The sequence below is a fragment of the Lepisma saccharinum genome, chromosome 3, assembly GCF_977018435.1.
Source record: "Lepisma saccharinum chromosome 3, izLepSacc3.1, whole genome shotgun sequence".
Taxonomy (NCBI): Eukaryota; Metazoa; Arthropoda; class Insecta; order Zygentoma; family Lepismatidae; genus Lepisma; species Lepisma saccharinum.
In genome coordinates this window covers 1,376,827-1,399,794 of record NC_139231.1, presented here as the reverse complement: position 1 = coordinate 1,399,794, position 22,968 = coordinate 1,376,827, and the positions used below count along the sequence as shown (strand labels likewise).

Genomic DNA, 22,968 nt, shown 5'->3' with positions numbered 1-22,968 from the left:
GGATTGCACTTTGCTACACACTTGCACACACACACACGCAAGCATCAAATGGGGGCTATAGGGATTCAGAACACCACCCTGTTGCCCTCGGACTTAATTTTCTTCTAAAAATGTTTGTTATAATTATTTTACCAGGACATGCAAAATTCTCTGAGAAAGTTAAAAGTTTGACCATTTTTATACTCAGAATTATGGTTATCAGGTAAGTTCACTATTTCTGCATACAATTTTCCTACCAATAATGTCACTGAAAAATACTTTTTAGTGGCCTGGACCCTACAACATTTTCATGGGCCTGAAAACATCATGTTTATCCATGTAGACTTGGGTTTTTGGCTGTTTTTTTAAAAAAAAATCATAGGAAATATGTTCTTAAGGTTGTTAATATTTACCTCATCTTTCTGAAATCTACAAGACATCCTCTTTTCAAAGATATGTAATGTTACATTTTAAATACATTTTCTCACATTTATGAAGGTTTTCTGTAACAATTTTTTTGAAAGAAAAATTCAATATTCTAGTAATAATAACAAAAGTTAGCAAAAACATTTTTTATATGTAATATAGAAAAAATTTAATTAACTTAGATTTCCTATTAACATTCAAAATTATCACTAACTTTGAAATCGGAAGCCACAGAATTTTAAGAAACCACACTTTGTATAAATAAACATGTGTAAATTCAGAGGGCAACACGAATGTTTGTTTATGACTGTCTTCCATCATTTCTATGAGTTGATTAACCGTTTTTATTGTCACGTTTAACCCCTGTCCGGGCAAGCTATTTTTGTAACGTATCCCGGCAAGCAGTGTCTATCAGACATTGTGCTGTTTAAATGGATCTTTTTCTTCTATTGAAAGATTTTAATGTTCTTTCGCTGTGGAAACAATGGAGTAACATGATCCTTAACGTAATCATGTCATGTTCATAATTATTGCATTCATCATCATCATCATCACTGTCATTTTTGTTTGTAGCATAAGATATAAAATACATTAAGGTGTAGTGTAATATGAGGGAATTGTTTTACTGCTTTAAGGTAAAATAATTTTTTTCAACATTATTTTTATTTTAGCGTTAATAATAATTTTAGGTGGTCTTGTTAAATACTTTATTCTTTTTTTTATTCGTTAAATATTTGTTAATACATATTCAAGTAATACAGGGTGATTCAAGTCCCAGGACACCTATTTTTTCTCTGAAATGGATGCGGTAATGGTAGATCACCTGGGCACATAGGGTGAGGGTGCTTCCGGGACATAGTCGCCATCTTGAAGTCCGCCATATTGGATCAAGGTCAAAGTTTTCAAATGGCAAGGGGGTCATGTGGGGTATCAAAACACATTAGAGTTTTCCAAGAAATGCAATGCTGTATAAGTTTTGTGAAAGCTGTAACCGTACAAAAGTTATTGACACTGAAAGTTGCCATAACTTTTGTGTGTTGCAGGTAACGAATGATGGCATTAACACTGCAAGAGAGGTTTGAGGTAATCCGGAATGCAGCAGCCTGTCATAGCTGTTGTCTTCAACAACAATTTCTCACAGCACCGTCGTGTCTTTGATTGCCCAGTTTCGTGAAACAGGAAGTGGCCATCCGAAAACAGCGATGGGATTAGATGGAAGCACGGGTCGCATATATCAATGATGAAAATGTTAAACTTGCCATTATTTATTATAAATTACTTAAATCACTGAACAATAATTTATTACAAACCCTGGTTGGACATGGATGCATAATTGTGTTTGTCTCATCTCCCATTTCATCATTCATCCTCCTTGCCACAATTAGTACAAGAGATAGAAAATAAACCAAATATAATATTATATAAATTGAAAACAGCTTTCAATCTTTCAATAACTACTAATATGACATGATATGTGTTATAACAAAAGAAGTTTAATACTTTAAATTTTTGAGATCCCATTGTTTACTGGAAAGACAATAAAACAGCATGAGCCCACAAAAAAATATTTTTAGATTGGTGTTTAATATTATTTTTATTATACATATTCAAGTAATACAGGGTGATTCAAGTCCCAGGACACCCTTTTTGTCTCTGAAATGGAAGCTGTAATGGTAGATCAAAGCTCACCTGGGCACATAGGGGCAAGGGGCCCATGTGTATTATTATTTTTATTAATTTTGTTCCTCTAAACATACCTGTCAATTAAAAATCCTCCAATAAAACAGACAACAACATTTGGCCAGGAGTAATAGGAATACAAATTTGCGAACTGAGCCGTTGTGATGTCCATGTCCTTTTTAAAATTATCTTGCAGTGCACCTGGGTTGTCATAGCAGAAATAGGAACCTGAGATGCAAGCAGAAGAAAATGCTATTAATGCAAATAAACAACAAATCATAGCTACAATTTTGTCTTGGGGTACTAACGTCTATAGAATGGTCGATGATTTTTTTCCATGCATGGGATGGTGAAGAAATTGTTTGCAACATAAGAATTTAAATGTTTTATTCTTTGAAGCTGATTTCAGTGTTTTGCAAGGTACATGGGATGGTGAAGAAATTGCAATATAAGAAGTTAAATCTTTTATTCCTTGAAGCTGATTTCAGTAGTCAAAAGTCTTGGAAAAAATTGGCTCGAAGTTGCAGCTGTTTAAAGCCTATTTTCATGGGGGGGTCTTTCAATTGCTGGATGCCATTGTAAGTAGTTAGGTTTAGTATTTTTAACATTAAAGTACGTTAGACTTGTAAAGTTCAGTTGGCTAGGCATTTACACCATAATACCCACCCTCTCTTGAACCAAGTGTTTAAGGTGGGGGGGGGGGTATGTCTCAAAGTCCCCATCAAATAGGCCTGACACAGATGCAACTTTGAGTGGGGTGACTTCTAGCATACATAACGACCTTAAGCCAAGCATCAAGTCAACTTTGCAGCAGGTTTTCACATATGTAGATCCAAACGTGCACGCAGAATATAGTTCCACTGAGATGGATTCTATTCAGACACAACTGCATACTTGCAAGAAATCAGTTATATAATTTGTAATATACAGACAAAATAATACATCCATTAGCAGGTATGTACTTGATCAGTTGCAATCACTGTGCAGACGAAATAGGATCCGCAGATTCGTCAACTGGAGTTTGTATTGCGCTGAAGAATCGCTGAAGATGAAGAGCGAGTCGATCGAGACTGAATACATTGCAGAGTGCGTGAAATCCGTGATACCAGTGTTGCACATCCCACTATTTTAACCCTATGTTTATTGTGATTGATTAATAATGGTGCTATACAGCAGCAAGAATGGCTGAATCGAGGTCTCCTGTTCAGCATGCGGTTTTACCCGAGTGTTATTTTGGGCTTCATCCGAAGGGAAAAGCTCTTCAAATCAAGCAAGTTGTTTTAAATGCATAATCCTCCTTACGACAACATGATCAAAGTAAAACAGGGCATGAGGTGATTTGCCGTCAATATGTGCACAAACTGTATAACGGGTGTTGAATGATTTGCGGTTTAAGTTTAGGAAGAGGAAACGATTCTTTGTTGTTTGACGACAAATGAATCTCCGTGGTATTAAAAGATATTGCTGTGATAAGAAACATGTTTATTAGGGATGTGAAGAAGCTGAAAATTCACCAATGCCGATGTACTCACCGATAATTTTTGGAACCGATGCTGATATTTAACCGATTTCGATACATAAGGTTATTAAACAGAAATGGGATGTTATTTTCAGCACGACAAAAATAACTTTGCTATGTACATTTCTATTGCATATCATATGTATATACATATATATTCTCAAGAGATGCGAATGTACATTTGCATCTACAAAAGGTGGTTATGTGAACCCTTAAGAAGAACATGGATTCTCAAGAGATTTAACATTAGTACACAAACAGCTCTTTGAAATGCAAAATGAATTCCTGTTCTTAATGTTGGAAATTTACAGCTGCCAGATTCAACTTCAGAAACACGAGTTTTGGAAGCACTTCAGGAAGTAACCTACTTCTTCTCTTTGAGTTAGGTTGATCCTCTGAATGAGAGTTTCCAATAATTTTACTATAAACACTCTACAATAATGATGAATCATAACCTAATTTTCAATAAATCTTACAAAACTAAAATATACAACTTATTAGAAGGTAAAACTCTAGTACAATCTGTACCGGTTTAAATATCGAATTTTTGTTGATGCCGAAATGTCAATTTCTGCCGATTTTCATACCTCTGTAATCGGCTTCGGCACATCCCCTAATGTTTATTATTTGGACGAGACGTGCTTTAACTCTGTGGGGGGGAGGGGGCATACATTGAATCAAACATTGAAGGACACCACCGTGCAAAACCACCCCCACGGCTGAAGAAACCGACGAGAAAAGAAGAGGGGAAGGCGGAGGCTTATTGTTTCACCCACTGGCGGCAATTAAGTCTTTGTTGAAAGCACATATTTATTGTTCTGTGCAAAGAAAGGGAAGGGTGATTATCAGCAAGAAATGAACAGACTAAGATTTGAATCCTGGTTTAGTGAAGTGATTCATAAATTGAAACCAGAGTAATAGCAGCAGACAATGCACCTGTCACCAACAACAAATCATGCTTTTTTTGCTGGTATAACTTGAAGTGCATGTGTCTTACAGTAACGGATGAATTGCGAACGAAGCAACCAAGTTTTTCATAAATGTATTTCTAAACAAAAAAACAATAATTTGTCATTAAATTGAAGAGGGGCCTATCGTTGTTTAGTTTTATCTTTGTTTATTTTTTTGTTTAGTTTTATCTTTGTTTATTTTTCTTTTTGCATGCTCGAAATATACACACATGCTCTCGTGTTTAGAAGATATTTCGTATTTATATTAAGTAATGACACATTTATTAAATAATCTATGCGCAGAAAGTACTTCTAAAATTTTATGTTTTAGGAGACAAAAAGAAGCAAAAATACATTCTGCTTGACATGCATGCGGGTTTTGATGTGTTGTGCGGTTGGCAATACTGCGGATTTTCTCAGTGTTTGCGATATAAGCAGCTCAGTGGTTGAGGCAAGACTGGCACGGAAGATTCTGAGCTCAGTTCTCGCACGGATTGATACATAAAACCTGCTGCAAACTTAGCTTTATGCTTGACTTAAATAAATACTCTGCAAGCTAAAGTAGCAGCATATAAGGTTAAAACGGGACAATTCTGAAACAATAATATTCCAGAATTCCTTGCACAATTACTGCTTCTCATAACTTAAAAACACCAAATTAAAGTTCTACAAATGCCGAACACCATTTACAACCTTCAAAAAGCTTTCATCTTTCCGTACACTTTGTGAAAATCATCCAGGAAATGTGTGTAGAACCACATAGTATAATTTCATTGCTAAGTCGCACACATCTATTAAACAAAGCAACAGTAAGAGCTCAATATTTCATTAAAATGATATATATATAAGGTGTTTTTTTAAGAGTGATAGAACTTTCGATAGGGATAGCTGTCATTTGTTTTGTTTTGATGACATGTTGTTTTGTCATTTCAGATCAGTGAGCATTGGCAAATGATCATGGAAAGACTGACGCCGCAACAACATTTACAAATTGCGGAAATATATTTCCAAAATCAATGTTCTGTATAGAGCACTTGGGAAATATCGGTGCTGTCAGTGAATTGGCCTCACAAGATCATGTGACCTAACGCCACTGGATTATTTTCTTTGGGATATCTAAAGTATCTGGTGTATGCTGATAAACCAGCAACAATTGACGCTTTGGAAGCCAACATAACTCGTGTTATTAACGACATACGTCCCCAATTACTTAAAAAAGTGGTTCAAAATTGGACTGATCGAATCCGGTTCATCACAGCTAGTCATGGTGGACATATGCCGGAAATTACTTTCAAAAAGTAAATGTCAGAAAGTTATCTTTCAAATGAAAACACAATTGGCTTCAAACTTATTTTTTTATGTGTTTTATTCCAATTCACAGTTCTATCACACTAAAAAAAACACCCTATATTAGGAATACCAGAAGTATCTCCGATTACTTTAAAATTTGGCATACTCACTAATTTTGGCCTCGTAATCATGAATTTGCAGTTAAAAATTGCAAATAAGCTTGTCAATTACCGCTATGCAACAAGATGGAAACCATGTTTCTCGCATGTGAGAAAATGACGTATTGCGCAAAGTTGAAAAATATGTTCACCCCACGAACCATTCATGTAAGGTTAGGTTAGGTTAGCTTAGGCAAGGATAGTGAAAATTAAGGCTGATCATAAACATAGTTTTGAAACACTAATCATTGCAACCCAAAAAATAGTTGTTCATAAATCAATGGTGCTTACTCTGTTTACGGACCCACTTTTCTAGACATGACCGCCAAATTTTAACTGTAGATTCGTGATTATGAGGTCAAAATTAGACACTATGCCGAATTTGAAAGCAATTGAAGATACTTCCGGTATTCTGTATATGCTCCATTAAAACTCCCATTTACACCACCACAATTGACTCTAGTAGTTTACATTCTGTTTTTATGAAAGCGGGTCTTCTGAAATTTGCACGAACTATGCAACACAAATTTAAAAAGATCACTATATCATTAGTTTATCAACTGTAACGTACGTACTGTTAATTTTCCCTTCTTTTGTAATTTTTTATATTAATATTTATATACTTGTCATGCAATTTTGTTGTCTCATTACCAAGAAAGTATTCTATTATATTATATGTGTCTTACAGAGACGTATAGAAACATTTTAATTTAATATAGCAACACAAGGTAATAAACAACCTTGACTCAGGCTATGTTGAAATATATATATCTGATTCTGATAAGATATGACAATTACTGAGATGAATCAAGTTGTTTGTGTCATTGCAACTTACCAAAACCAAGAAGGCACATAAAAATTAATGCAATAAACCTATGAACAGTATGTGATGGATCACAACACGCTAGCCTTCCATGTGTTGATCTACGCTCATCATTAATATTTTCTTCAGATGGAATTTCTCTAATTTGAGAATATCCTATTTCTTCTCCCATCTCGAATCACGCACAGCGCGAAGCTGAACTGAACTGATACAGCAGGGAGGGGGCGCAGACTACGGATGAGATACAGCCAAATTGTTCATTGTCACTTAAATTCACCTTTAGAATCTCAATCTAAGAGATAGAACACAATTATGACAATGAGATTATGTCTCTTTGAACTGTACTCTTTACTGCTGCAGAATTGTTATTTGATTCGTTGGCCGTTTTTGTTTAATTCTGAAGCATAGCATTGCATTAAAGAGAAAAACCTACTGCTGGACACTTTGCCTAATATGCAATGTCATAATTATACCTGTAGCGAAAGACATGCTTTCGAGGTACAACGACCAATTGATATTTGAACTATAATTTGTTTGATGTACAGACACTATAGCCCGATTCCCATCACGAATTTAACCACTTTTCCTCTTCTCCAGTAAACTACCTACCCCTATCATCTTTTGATCCGACACGAAGATTGAAAATTATCATCGCTGTTACTTTATTAGCGTTTGTTTGCTGGTGGAAAGAAAAATGCATTCAAGAAGCTTGAGCTTCATTTGAACTGGAGGAATCTTTTTCATGGCGCAAAAATCAAATTCGAAATACCTGGAGCATAATTTACAATGAATTCAGCAAGCAAGGTGATTATAAAATGCTGTAAAGACTATCTAATATAAATTAGTTTTGACAGTTGAAGTACCGTATAGTTGGTTAACAATAAAATAAGAAATGATTAGCAGGAAGTTAACTCGCGCTAATTTTGGAGTTTATCATGCAGATCTTGTTACGAGCCTGCTCCCGAATATTACGTCCCCGTACATGAGATTCAATTAATGTAATGCCAGGAAATATATCTTCCTTGTACTTTGCCTTTGGTACGGAACACAAGAGTACTCATCTTTTTAAATCCCATTTTATCGTAAGCTTTTAGTGTTCTAATAGCAATTTGAAGTGTTTTAGAGCCCATAAACTTGTATTTACGGAGTTGCGTGCGTTAGAATGTAATGTTTATTATTTATATTAAGTTTTCGCACTTTGTTTTCACATTGTCACTGATTCGTTACTGTCCGTGTGTGTGTTTCGTGTGTATGTAAGTACTTTTTCATATGTATACACATTTATAATCCATAAGCAATTTAATTGTTAGACCTGTTTCTAACATAATCAGCAGTGGCTTTAAAGAAAGATGGGCTTCGTGGTCACATCCTACACCTTCGATTTCGAACACATTTCAAACATTTTCGTCCAAAATGAAGTTTCTTCTAAGAAAGGTAGTTTCAAACTAGCGCGGAAGGTAATTTGTCATGAGTTTACAATAACGGACCACTCTCCAATTTCTATGAAATTTTGCATACTCACTAATTGCGACCTCCTAATCACGAATCTGCATCTAATAATTGGCGGTCAAGCATGGAAATTGTAAAATAACGTGTAGAAGTTGTAGAATAACCTTGTTAAATACCACGATGATTCTCCATGCAAAGCAATTGACAACCATGTTTCTTTCGCATTTCTTGTTGCGCAACAGTTTTCCTACCTTGTGTTCCGACGTCAGACGAGGAATGCCTACAAGGTTAGGTTAGGCCTGTTAGGTTAGGTTCCATTAGCATAAATACGACAAAAAAATATTGTTTACGCTAAGAGAACTAAACACACTAAAATTGAAAAGCTTTCTGCCTTGACGTCAGAACACAAGGTTGGTCAAGTGTTGTGTGATAAGTGAGACCCAATTATTTATGCTGTATCCAGCGTTGCCACACTGTTACATTCTCAGTTACATTGTGTTCAGCATGTAAGAATGGCGAGAGACACTCACAACAGTTTTCCTACCTTGTGTTTGAGGAATGCCTATGACATTAGGTTAGGCCTGTTAGGCCTACAATGAAAAATTATTATTTAGGAATGTGGACTCGTTTGATTAGGTACGTTTGGCAACGGTGTATTGCACGCTGATTTTTTCATGTTGGGAAAATGTCTTCTTCAGTGGACCTGCTGTTCTTACGGTAAGGTTAGGTTACGTTAGGGAAACATAGTTTATTTTGTTTTTCTCTACATTTTTGTACTTGACCACCAATTATTACATGCAGATTCGTGATTAGGAGGTCTCAATTAGTGAGTAGGCAAGATTTAATAGCAATTGGAGAGTGGTCCGATATTGTAAACTCGTTCTGGTAATTTTTAGAGATCTACGTGCGACGAAACTTAAATTTTTATAACATTAAAACATGCCTTTAAAAGGGACTCTATAGAGAAGACAGGTCTGTGGTAGCGGTAAGGGGCGGAAGGTTAATTACCCCAGAGGTGGAGCCCGGAATCGGCGGGAAATTTGGAGCCAGCGATTTTTATGAACTTTCTTGGGGTATAGCCTGAAAAACAGACTTTTACATATATCCATCGGTACATGTGCAACGAAACTAACATGGCCGCAAGTAGACTTCCACTTCGCAACTTCAAACGGCTACATTTCAACTTTAAACAGCTGTACAGTCGTAAATACTTGTTTCCGCTCTCCAGAATTTTGATTACCCGTTCGATCTCCGGCCAACACCTCTCACTCGTTTATTTCGTCATTTTTAACATTCGAACTTACCGATTCTGCATTGCGAAAGATTGTTTAAGGTGGGATGGTAAAATTTTCAAAGCCGGGAAACGTCTGTAACTCGTTTATTCTGTAATTGTTGACATTCATACTTAACCTATTTTGCATTGCGAAAGATTGTTTAACAAGGGATTTAGCTTTTTTTAACGAAAATAATTTCCATGTTTGAGATATCGAGTAATTAATCTTCCTTGTTTTTGCCCTTCCGTAGCACGCAACATTTCTTCATGATTACACTATTCACTTTGTACCTTTTCCCTCTTAAGTTGATGAACTTTTCTAGCTTTTCTATTTGCAAAGTCGCGAATAACAGAACCATACTCTAATTTTTGACCAATTTCATGTTCAATTGAGATGATGGGAAGTCCTTCTAACCACGATTCGCCCATTGTGAAACGTAAATAAGTTTTAATAAGCTTCAGTTTCGAAAAACTATGTTTTTCGTTTGCGTGTATGATATTCTACACTCAAGAGTTTTTGTTTTCCTTTTATCAAACATACCTCCGTTTACAATTACAAGTGAAACAAATAATTTTTAAATCTCTTACAATGACTTGACAAAACGGTTGTTTTAATCACAGCTCAAATACACAAGTCTCTCATCTCAATACATTGTCACACTCAAATGCGTGCGCGTTCTCACACACGACATACACTAACTGCACTATTGTTATACCGTGAAGATCGTAAATGAGGTGCAACCAGCAACGACAAAAACAGCGGATATTCCTACTTGCTATTGCATCTTGTGCGATTTGGCAATAGAATATCTATCATCACCTCCTTTCGCGATCAACGCGTCAAAGAACAATGCAGCTCTATTTCCGACTACCGAATGCGACACGTCAGTTTAACTCAAACCTCGATAACAGGGGGCGGGGGCTGAGGACTGGCGGACTGGTGTGCGATCAAACAATAGATAGCGTTGTAACTTGGCACCGCACATGCACAGTAGACATTGTTTACAATTTTCACTGACAAAACAATAATAGCTGCTTTTGTAAGACGACAACTAATATAAACTTTCGACACCGCTTTCCTTCGCAGTTAACCATTGCTTTTCTCATCCGTTTCTGCTTTATACTACATATGCAAATGGATTCAATTTGAATTTTCTCCGCCCCAAGAAGACCAAACTGCCTCAAATAATGCAGCTTCCATTTTTTTATACATTTTGCCGCCCCGTGCAAATGCACGTACGGTAGAACCGGCCCTGTTCATCACTAACCATGCACGACAAGGTTAGGTTAGGTTATGTTGGGTAAGGCAAACTTAGTTTCAATAGTTATTGAACATCACAAAAATTCAACATAATTCATTTCAGGATAACATATATTCTGCTTTGTTTTTTACAGATGTAAACAGGTCATTTTCCCACATCCCTGGATTCTTTTCATACACAAATATCTCCACCTGCCATTAGGTCCAATGTGCAACTTACATGTACTCCCACATTTATCACATTCCGCTTCTTGCTTCACAATTCCATGCTCAATTACAAAATCTACTGCATCTTCCATGCCGTCCAAATTCACGATGCATCCTGCACACATCATCTTTCACAGATTTACAACACGGTCATGCACATTCGGATGCAGATTTTCGTACGTTTCTTACCTTCTGCAACGTGCATACAGTTACGAAAACGTGTAGTTTGAAACACTGACCGGAAGGTTACGTCATGTAACGCACGCAACATCCGGTTGACGTACTGTGAGGAAATACAGGAAACATGTTCCGTGCATCGGGCAGACATTAATCTACATAAAAACATGAATTACCGGTGAATAATCAACATACAAACCTGAATTAACGGTGAAATAACTTGACCGATGAGAGAGAACACTTGTACGACCTATCACAAGTCTACAGAAACTCAATTACGTAAGTACTTTCTTTCTCCTGTAAATTTGAAGACATCAGTTTCCCAGCTTTTAAAAATTTACCCACTTCCGTAACACAATATGGACGGCACAGCTGTGGATCATGAGTGGGTATGCAGTGTTTCCAACCTTCTTAACCCTAGAACCACAACGTGGGGTCATGGGCGACACGCTTGACTACTAAAACGATTCTGCGCATGCACCTCTATGATCAAGGAAGCTGGTGCTTCTAGTACCTTCACTGCTTGATACGTTCTCGAAACTAGTGGTTGTAAAGTTTTGTCCCGCTATTTATATTCAGAGTTATAGGCTCTTGGGTCACATACGACCCCACGTTGTAATTTGTGTACATTATTCGTCTATGGTGAAAATGTTACGTAAATCATATTGTGTGGTATTACAGTTAATTACTTTCTTATCTGAACTTAACGTGCACAAATATAAGTGATTTGTTTATTTTAAGTTAAATATTGCGAAGATATAAGCAATAAGAAACTAAATATTCACCTAGACAAATGCTTAATATTAAAATGAACAAAAAAAAAAACACTGTTAATAACATTGTTCTGTAAACAATATTACTTGACATTTTGATGAATTTCTTTCTGTTTTGAACTTAATATACTCAAATGTAAGTAATTTCCTTATTTCAAGTAGAATAAATGTTATTCAATGCCTAAATAATTAGTTCAAATGTAGGGTCATAGGTGACCCCACGTTGTGATTCTAGTTCCAAGAAATGCACTTGGTACTAGGGTTAACTGAAAAATGCCCCACGAACCATTCCTGCATAGCCCCACAAACCATTCACGGTAAGGTTAGGTTAGGCAAACATAGTTCGAAAAATGCCCCACGAAACATTCCTGCATAGTCCCAAATACCATTCACAGTTAGGTTAGGCAAACATAGGTAAAATTTGGGGTCGTAGTAATATCAGGAATGTATATTTCGTTTTGTCATATTCTTGCAAAACAATGGCGTGGTTGAAAACACTGACAGGGGATTACGTCGTTGAACACATGCAACATCCGGAACTCGTAGAGGAAGCATTTGCAAGCAATGGCATTTGTGCGTCGGAAATATATTTCTCTTCAAAAATACATGAATTCCCGGTCCAATAGATTCAACGATGAAAGAAAATACGTCCACGAACTTTGAAAATGCTACAGAAACTCATTTTCGTAAGTAGTTTTATCTGTAAAAATGAAGAAATCTGTTGACCGGAGATCGAACAGTTACCGAATTTTGTTCTTCACAATTTGAAACACACAATCTTCATGAAAAGAAAAATCCTTGTGCAATCGAGGGTGTAGAATGTGACCATGGACCCGAAAGATGCTATGTGTAAAACTTTTCAAAACTATAGGTAAACACGCACAGTGCTTATTTAGTGAGAATATAAGATTCCAGTACTCCTCATCAGTTACTTTGCTGTGGTGACACAGGCAGTATTGTTTCTAAGACCTGCAGAAAAAACATTGTGGTGTATTCAAATGTTATAGTACTTTAGCACATATTTTAAAATATATTTCTGATGCTTTTCTAAACACCATTAAGTCAGAATCAGTCAGATCTCACCAGGGCCGCCGTTAGGGGTGTGCGACGCGTGCCACCGCACAGGGGGCCTTGCGCTTCTAGATCAGTAATTCATTAATTTCTTGTGCGTGCTAACGAAATTGAATTCGAATAAAGGGAAGAGAGGGAAGAAAAACATAATTCCTGTGAAGTGAAAAATTTCACCATAACAGAGTTGAATTTCTCGTAAGGGACAACAGTGTCCATTCTTGTCAAGCCATCAGTTAGAATTCGCCGACAAGGAACAGCCATGTATTTGTGAATCAAACTTTCCTCGACTTCCTGTCATATATGGTTGCTCGACAGAGGACAGACACCATAAAATGGTTATTTGTCTACTCTTCAAGCCGAGGGACAACACATTTTAGGGTCTAGAATTTACGATCTGGCCAATTTCAGAAAAGATGAAAAGAAGAGGCAGCATCAAAGTCCCGAAGGACCGCTTGGGCTCTTTTCAAACCACCGTGTTTACAACTGCAGCAAGGTTTCTCTGCCGGTAATATGAAACTGTCTTCGAGTGTTTGGTACTTCAAATAGTGCAGAGCACGTAACACTCTCGTTTAAGTATTAAGTATGGGTGCGGACTTGTAGGCACTAAAAACTCCTAAAACAAGCAGGCAAATGGGCACCACAATGATAAGAAGACGCACTATCCTGTTATTGGGCTGATTGTGATGACGATGGTAGATGAAATTAGAAAAAAGTTACTTTAGATAAAAAAATAATTTAGTTAAAGCATACCTATTACTGTGAAGATAGCTCCCGCGTAGCATAGTGCTTAGCGCTCTGGTTTTAGACCGAGTGGTCCCGGTCGGAACTCCTAAAATTTCGGGTTGACACAGCTTCTTGAGGACAATTGAGGAGCTTCTTGAAAAGATGATGTGATGGTCTCCGGTCTCCAAACGCAGAAAACAGCGGTGATGGGGCTCGATGCGCAGACTACGGGTCACGCCCTGGCCGTCAGAGGGCTGGAGTTGTTTGTAGCAGCATTAATGTGAAGAACTGCAAAATTATGGATACGTTCAGTGCTCTTGCATAATTAATGTCTCCCCAGTATGATTAAATATCGAGTTCTCAAAAAATGCTGTCGCTATTTTTTAGAATAATTTGCCATATTCATAATATTTATTGTTCAGAATCCAAGAAAACCACAAATTACGTTTGTTCTATTATTGTTTTCCCCGCAAGACTTTGTGAATATAGTTTAACAACTTGTCATAATTTGTAATAGTCGAGTAGAGGAAGAGACAAGGCCATCATCTACACGATAAATTGGTAAATACATTGGTTGTAAATCATACATGACTTTGTCTACCTGTTTACATTACTTGTGGCGCAAGTTTATTTGTGCGCTTATCATTCAGGTTCCTTTTTTGTTAATGAAAATTCTCCATCCCACAAAGTTTGCAAGAAAAGTTTATCTAGGGCATTCTTATTGAGTTCTCTGGTAAGAAGGTCATGCATTATGATTTTAAGACATGATCCCATCTTAGTGGTCAAGGTGATTGAGCGGTCAACCCCATCGAAAATTCCGGGTACAAATCCTGGCCTGGACTTCAGTGATTAATTTCATTTCATTGTGAGTATCCATAAATTTCACCTAATGATGGGCAAGGGTGTTTCTTTGTGAGCGTTCCTTCTTTAATTTCATCTAACCATCATTTGGGCTCAATTTGCTTAAAGAGGCAGAAAAGTGACGCAAAATAAGAAAAGGTGGAATAAACATACGTTTGAGAACAGTCCTATTGCAGGCACAATCAATCATTTGCCTCTTACTTGTGATTGCACAGCACTCAGTTTGCAAGATTTTTTCATTGTGTTTTCATTGGGCTTTTCGAGGTGAGCAATTCATCTTTATTTAGTTCCTTATAGGATGCTACTTAAAGCACTTCAGATTTTAAACAGCGCTTGTAGCACTCTCGTGAGAAAATAAAGGGCAAATCTACAATTTCCCACCTCAAATTTGTCTTTTCAATAAGATTTCGCTACTTCTTGTCGGAAGGAAACATGGAACATAAATATCAGGTTTTCTAAATTATATTTTATAGAGCGACCACAAACAAAAGAACCTTCAGCTAAAATTCTTTGTGCACCTTCACCTTGATCCGTTCAGCTCTGGCCATAAGGAAGCATGGTCCACCCTGCCCCTCCCCTCCTCGTGGGAGTACGGTGCACAGGAGTCGTGGGTCTGCGCAGGTTTATTTGCTGGTGGTTCCACTATAGTAGTTTCAACATATACTTGCGGACAGATTTACTTCTCAGAAGAAACAAACGAATATAATAATAAAAAAATACACAAGCATATTTCACTTCAGGCCAGTAAGCAGAATTTATGTCCAGGGAGGGGAGGGGGTCACGGTTTATCAGCGGTAGCTTTGAAAAGCAAGTCCATTTTCAAACGTTTAACAGTACTACACATATGTGTGTGTGTGTTGGGGGGGAGGGTTTATTAAGTTAATAAGAGGACACAGAAAATGTAGAAATATCATTCAAATTAATACGCCCCCCCCAATATCTTGCACACACCCCGGCACATAGCTGAAGCCGAGAGAATATTCTAATTACTTCCCGCTACTTTGACTTCGGCTCGTAAATCAGATGAAAGAATGTGATATTTGTTTTTTTATTATGTGAATTTAACCTTGATCAAGTCTTGAGCAAAATAATATCTGCTGTCTACATTTTCACAGGAAACAAATTTTATGAAGCAGTTTTACCAAATTTCAGAGGGGGCTGAGCCGCCCTGACCCCTACCTGGCTACAGCCCTGTTACATTTTCTAAGCAGGCACGTTCTATGTTTTCTGTGGCGACCTTTCACCCCTCTGACGTCAAACTTTACAGCTCTATCCATTTCCAAAAAGGGGATTTTTAAACAGACCTCTCAAGGCAGGCGGTGAGCAGGCCAAAGGGCCTTGGCTCGCCATGTTTACCCTCAGATGAATAGAAATAAAGATCTGGAGATATTTTATTTTTATTTCCTGACAAACCCTCCCAGAGAAGGGGCGTTTGCAGATTTTGCCAGATTCTATGCCTAAGTCCCAACAAGTTTCAAGTCAATGAAATCATTCTATAACTTCCTTGTGATTCTTGTTTGAGACAGTACTGTTAAAATTTACAAAATTTGTTTCGTTCCCAAGACATTTCATTTATAATCGCGAATGTGGGAAATGAAATGTCTTGGAAACGAAACAAATTTCGTAAATTTTAGTCAGGATTCCAAAAGGCTATAAAAAAGGAAAGAAGGGGGGACATGTTTTTAAAAAGTTAGAAGGGTGACTTCGAAAAAATGTTACTATCTCTAAATACCGTTTGCTTCAAATTCCGCCACGATGGATAAACAGAAATAATGACAAAATCCTGGGGTTTAATGTTAGCGTTGTTGGTGGTGAGTCGCAGCCGTGAGTGCTAGTGGCAGTGGTGATCTTAAATTTAACTCTTCTGTGAGCAAGGTGGCAATGTAGGAACAAATTGCGAGGAAATGTGTATTTCATCTTCTGCACCAGATGATAGGTTAGTTCTGCTGCTGCTTCTAGACTCAGGTGAGTGACCATCGGCTTTAAATAATAAATTTGCAGTACATGGCTGCAAACACAAAGGATATTTATTCTAGGGCTTATAGCGCAGAAACAAGGTCTCAATCAGCAAAAGTCATTAAGAAAAGTTCTTTACCTTGATGACACCTTCCTCTACAGGGTGTCAAATTTTAGATTTCATTGGTGGTAAAAGGGGATATGATGAACACGCACGTTGGTATGACAATAGATAATAATACTAATAACTATACTTGCTTTAGCGTAGAATTTTACGAAAAACTGATGATCTCGATATTTTCAATTTTCATAATACAAGGGCCTCGCGGATACAGTTCGCACAGAGCCTCACGTTCCCTAACGGCGGCCCTGGATCTCACTTACATATGCTGGATGATTTTCACAGGGTTTGTAGGAAGATGAGGAAAGTTTGAAAGGTTTAAAACGAGTGTGAATTATTTTTGACATTTGTAGAAAGTGTAACATTCTTTCTTTTGTTGTATGTATTAGCACAGAGCTTTTTCGGAGGAAATATATCCAGTATATGACAGTCAGACCATATTAGTATAGAGCAACCACAAGGAAAAAAAAAACCTTCGAGTGAAAAATCTCCACGCACCTTTCCTTTCCTCCATTCAGCTCGGGCCATAAGAAATCATGTTCCACTCTGCCCCTCCCCTCCCCGTGGGAGTGCGGTGCACAGGAGTCGTGCGTCTGCGCAGGTTTTTTTCTTGTGGTTCCACTATATTACAGTACCATGTTAAGAATGTTTTTTTTTTTTTTCAGGTTGGTGAAATATTCACTGCTGCTGGTGCGGCTTTCAACAAGCTGGGTGAGCTTACAATGCAACTTCATCCAACAGCTGATTCACCTGCAGGGTACGTTCATTTTCTTTCTTTCCTTCTTTTTTGTTAATGGAAACATTGTTAAGAAAAACGATAATTCAATAAATGATTGTTGTTATTCCTGAGTAACAGTAGACTCACATGAAGTATAGTACATTAATTAATTAGTTATGCCATCAAGTGACTTGAGAACTTGACCATAATAAATTGCTCTCTAGTACCATCCATGGATCTTTAACCAGGGGTGCCCATCCCACCCTAAGTCCATGGACACAGTTCCCCCCCAAATTTGTTCATCATAATCCCCCCCAAAATTATTTTGATAAATATATAGTAACTGATTTTAATTTGGATGAAATAGCTTGTCAAGTGGTCGACAGTTATGTCTTAAAATGTTGTAAATTTTCGACATGCAGAAAGCTAGCAAATTGATTGGTTAGACACTTAATTTGAAATATCAGAAAATAAATTACATATATACAGTGTTTTTTGAAGGGGAAATAATGTTAAAAAGCCCACAAGTTAATGATAAGATAGAAAAATTCTTCTTTAGTAGTGAGTGCTACATTTTACTTCACTGCATTTTCATGTATCCTATGTTTGTTTTAGAGTGAAAGAACAAAGGCGAATGGTTATGACATTCACCGCCACCCCACTTAGCCAATAATCCAGAGTAAAATCCACTTGATACCATGCGACTTCCAAATGATACAGAAAAATTACAACCTAAATCAACATCACATGGATTTTGTACCAAAGTGCTAAATATCCCCCCCCCCCCTCCCCGAACTTCGAAGTCCGATCCCCCCCTTACTATGGAAATTCTGTGCCAATCTAGGGCTTAACATTGATATCCAAAATGTGGATATTCCCCCTTAAGAGTCCCCCCCAATTTAATGCTCAATCTTCCCCCCAGTATAATTCCGGTTATAATCTAAGACTGAACGTTGATAGTCATTATAAGTTTTATAGTGCTTCCCAAAAAATAATGCTTAATCTCCCCACAAGAATTCACCTGCTATTTAAAACTTAATAAGAACTGGGCACTGTCCTTTCCCCCCCCCCAAATAATACTTATTACCCGTCCCTTAGCAGTATACGAAGTGATTAGTACATGTTAATGAAGTTCAACTTCTGTCCAATGCTGTATTGTTTATTCAGTCAAATTTCCATCATAAAAAAAAAAACAAATTAAAAATTTCCCCCAAAATTTGGGTGGATGCAACCTGAATCCTCAAACCCTCCTGTGGGCACATCACAGAAATTGAATATGAATTCAAGGTTCAGTGTTAAATTCTGTGGAAGGAATTAAAATAGGAATGGCTTATTGGAGTTAATAAACATGGTTATTTTGCAACCAAGTAACAATCCTTTTTAAATCAACATTGAATTTAAAATACCATCTATTATTCATTCTAGTTTTTGGACTTTTAACCACTGTTATTTTTTAAAAGAGATTTACCTACGTTTCGAAGGCTGAATCTGCCTCCCGTCTTCAGGGTAGCGTGTAGTCTGTTAGATCATATAGCTCTCCCAGAATAACATCATTCAACAGGAGATAACAGCCATCACAAACCTCAAAAAGAACAGAGATTTTACAATACTCCCAGTAGACAAAGGCAACTGCACAGTTGTACTTGACACAACAGCACACCAAGGAAAACTCAAACAGTTAGCTACACCCAACTAAAAAAGGACCCTACTCCAACAATAGAAAGAAAGGTACAAGCACCTGTAAGAAAAATGAAGAAAGACATACCTGAAAACATAAGAAAGAAAATCAATCCATATTACAGCAAACCTCCTCACATGTATGGACTACCAAAAATTCACAAAACAGACATAACACTTCATCCTATCGTTAGCACTAGGGACTCACCATGTTACAACCTGGCAAAATTTCTACTACCAGCACTCACCCCCCTCGCAGGAAACACAACAAGACACACAAAAAACACAGAACATTTCGTTCAACGTATCCAAGGGATACAACTCACTGGACATGAAATTATAGTCAGCTTTGACATAGTTAGCCTGTTCACCAACGTACCAATAAATGAAACATTGCAAATCCTACAGGGGAAACTCCTAGAACATGACACCACACTAGGAAATCTAAAACCCGAACAAATAATGGAAATGCTCAACCTCTGCTTGACCACTACATACTTCCAAATAGATGACATATTCTACCAACAGAAAGAAGGCATGGCCATGGGATCTCCTCTACCTCCAATAGTCAGCAATATCTATATGGAACATTTCGAAGAAATAGCTTTAACCACACACCACCTCAAACCGTCCACCTGGTTCAGGTACGTGGATGACACTTTTGTAGTCTTGCCACATGGGGAACATTGCATTGCCCACCTTTCTGCAACACCTAAACAGCCTAAGACCCACAATCAAATTCACCATGGAAGTGGAAAAAAACAGAACTATACCCTTCCTAGATGTACTAGTTACAAGGCAAGACCACACCTTTTCCACAAAAGTGCACAGAAAACCTACCCATACAGGACAATATCTAAACTTCATCTCCAACCACCCCAAGTCCATAAAAACCGGCATAGTAAAAACACTCGTGCACCGAGCAAAAACCATATGTAAAACCGAACAGGACCTTACCAATGAAGAGAAATCACTTTACAAAGATCTCAAAACCAATAGCTTACCCACACAAAATAATAAACCTCATAATATGGACAGAAGAAACAACAGACCCACTTCCAAAAGAAAAACCACTGGCCACGATCCACACACCATACAGAAAAGGAATATCCGAAAGAATCCAAAAAATAACCAAGAAATATAACATCAGAACTACATTCCACTCCAGGAACACACTTCGATCCAACCTGGTCCACACTAAACCCCACACACCCGATATAAAAACAAAAAAAAGTAATCTACAGCATCCTATGTGAATGCGGGAGGGAATACATTGGAGAAACATGCAGAACACTTGAAGCGAGGGTGGGGGAACACAAAACAAACCTCAGGCTGGGATACTTTGAAAGATCCAAACTAGTGACCCACGCCTGGGAAAACAGACACAGAATACAATGGGATAAAACACAGATAATAAGCAGGGAAGAAAATGGCTACAGCAGAAAATTCAAAGAAGCATCGCATATGACAACAAGAACAGAACTGATCAGCCAACCCAGCCTATACCAACACTATACCAACGCATCCACATGTCATATATTTACCCACACAACAAAACATAAACACTAAAAGAATAGTGAACAAATTGTACAAAAATACATACTACAAAAATCATCAACAACGGGACCAGGGTACACAATTCGGACACGCATGCGGATGATGCACTACAGCCAAAAGTATTTTTTCTTGCTGCCGGTATCTAAAAAGTAATGCCCAATGACCTCAATATGTCCTCCTTTAAGCTCCGCACAGGTCTGTAGGTGGAATTGAGGGTTGTTGAGCACATGGGGAACATAATCTGGGATTATGGCGTGGCATTCACCCTTGATCCTGGTTCAGTAGTTGGCCAGATCATGAATGTTACGTACTTGTGAACATGGGAACCATTCTACAGGTCCTTTGCAACCAATCAGTTGTTCCAGAAACATATCCAGCCAAACAGTCTCAGAACAAAAGACATCAATTTTACCATATGGCCTAATCTGACGACTTTTTGGATACCACGTAGGTATTCTTCACTGTTGGAAAATAACATCATACTAAGCTACAATGTACAATCTTCTCTTATCAAGGCCAGTGCACCCCTATCTATTTTCCCAGAATGTCATTGCAGAAAATATTATTGCCTTGCAAACATATCATGTTCCATGGTTTTCAGTGGATTGAGCCATGCTTTGGAATAAAACTGAATACATGATGAATATTTATTTTGGAGGATACTGATCCATACTGCATGACCTAACAAATAAACCTACCCTGCAAATGAACAAAATAAAACATAAAATAATTCTGCAGAAAATGTCTATGTAGACTTTGAATTAGCTCCATATGAAGAAAAATATTAGGAAGAGTATTTTGAACGTGCCATTATAATTTTTATATATTTGTTCTACATCTTCATCCACAATTGATGGTCATATTATTTACATCCCTTCAGTGAAGTGTTGGTAGTTTTTGATGTCTTATATTCACTATATAAAAGCCGGCCCCTGTGGTGGAGTGGTTAGCACATTGCGCTATGATGTCAGGAGTACTGGTTTCAAATCCCAGCCTGGGTATGGATGCTTGTTAGTGTCAATTCATCATATCATCACTCATCCCCATCTTTGCAAAAGTGGCAGAAAAACGAAGTAAAATAAAGCAAATGAATCAATTAATCACTATAGAAAAATATTCAACGTATGTGGAAAATCTAATGTGAAGAAATGCCTATTTCTTTTTAAAAATCTGGCTTTATTATCCTTTTTTGGTGCCCCTACAGTATACATAAGCATATAATTTTGAACATTTTTTTTTGTTTACTTAGTGTAACAACTGATACATATTTGGCAGCAAATTTGAGTGTAGTAGCATTGTATATAGAACAAAGTATTAAGATCCAATTCCGAATCCTGGTAACAACGTGCATTTGCAGTCTCAGTATATGTGTAAGTATAAGGCCCAGTAGATGAAAACGGATCACCATGCATAGAACTCAAGGTGCACAATAGTTGGCAACATTGCTGTTTACCAACACTACTACCATCTGTTGGGAAGGAGGCAAGCACAGTAACAATGTGCACGTACACACTTTTTATTTGTTTATTGTGCAGCAAGTGAGGTTAGTGATATGTGCATTCAAAATGTGGTGCCACCATTTTGAGCTTGCCTACTGTTTTCAGTTGATGAACTGTACTGCTAATATTTTCTACTGTTTTAGTAGCCCAACTGTGTCTACTGTTTTCAGTAGCTGAACTGTATTCTTATTATTTTCAGTAACATAATTGTACAACTAACATCTCTTATTATGTTCAGTATATTGCTATGTGAAAACAGTACTATTATCAGCAATGAAAAAAAAAAAATTCTATGCAACTGAAAATGCAATTAAATAATTGGATAAACAACTAAAATTATTGTATGGTATAGCATGTGGAATTTGCTACTCAGGAATGGTTTCACACACAAAAGAAAATGTAGTTAAGACGTTTTTAAGTGTGTAGCTTCATTGTGGTTAACGCACTTGTAGAAATTTGAAAAACATACTGTTTTAGACATAAATTGACATATTGTTCTTCCTATATTCACACGAAACAGGAAAAATTAGTAAAGACCTGACCCTCAATGCTTGAAAAACCAACAAGCAAACACTGTCGACTAGGTTGACCAGAAGATTGCTCATGTCTGCAATTGCATTACACAAACATAATAATTACCATTGAAATTCCATGCCGAAAAGAAGAAGTGATATGATCATATATAGAAGCCAGCATAGTCTGCCTTTTACCTACCCACTGCCTGCCTGCACGCGATAACAGGTTTACCTGCTCGCCTGCCCACGGCAACGAGTCGACTTGCGTCTTTACCCGGGTTCTTGGTCTTCAAGGCGCTCTGCGC

General features: G+C 37.3%; 2 protein-coding genes across 2 annotated transcripts in view; one reads left to right on the top strand and one right to left on the bottom strand.

Annotated features, from left to right (window-relative positions):
- The window catches only part of LOC145984895 (lysosomal dipeptide transporter MFSD1-like), a 76,877-nt gene extending 69,841 nt beyond the window's left edge, over positions 1–7,036 (bottom strand). Inside the window, exons 1-2 of the mRNA XM_083118268.1 lie at positions 6,838–7,036; positions 2,163–2,313 (exon numbers count right to left, since the gene is read on the bottom strand). Of these exons, the coding sequence (XP_082974394.1) occupies positions 2,163–2,313; positions 6,838–6,997 (311 nt within the window). The 5' untranslated portion in view covers positions 6,998–7,036. The remainder of the gene's footprint in view (positions 1–2,162; positions 2,314–6,837) is intronic.
- Positions 7,037–7,388: 352 nt separating this feature from the next.
- The window catches only part of LOC145985693 (BPTF-associated chromatin complex component 1), a 48,747-nt gene continuing 33,167 nt past the window's right edge, over positions 7,389–22,968 (top strand). The window contains exons 1-2 of the mRNA XM_083119762.1: positions 7,389–7,629; positions 17,363–17,454. Of these exons, the coding sequence (XP_082975888.1) occupies positions 7,612–7,629; positions 17,363–17,454 (110 nt within the window). The 5' untranslated portion in view covers positions 7,389–7,611. The remainder of the gene's footprint in view (positions 7,630–17,362; positions 17,455–22,968) is intronic.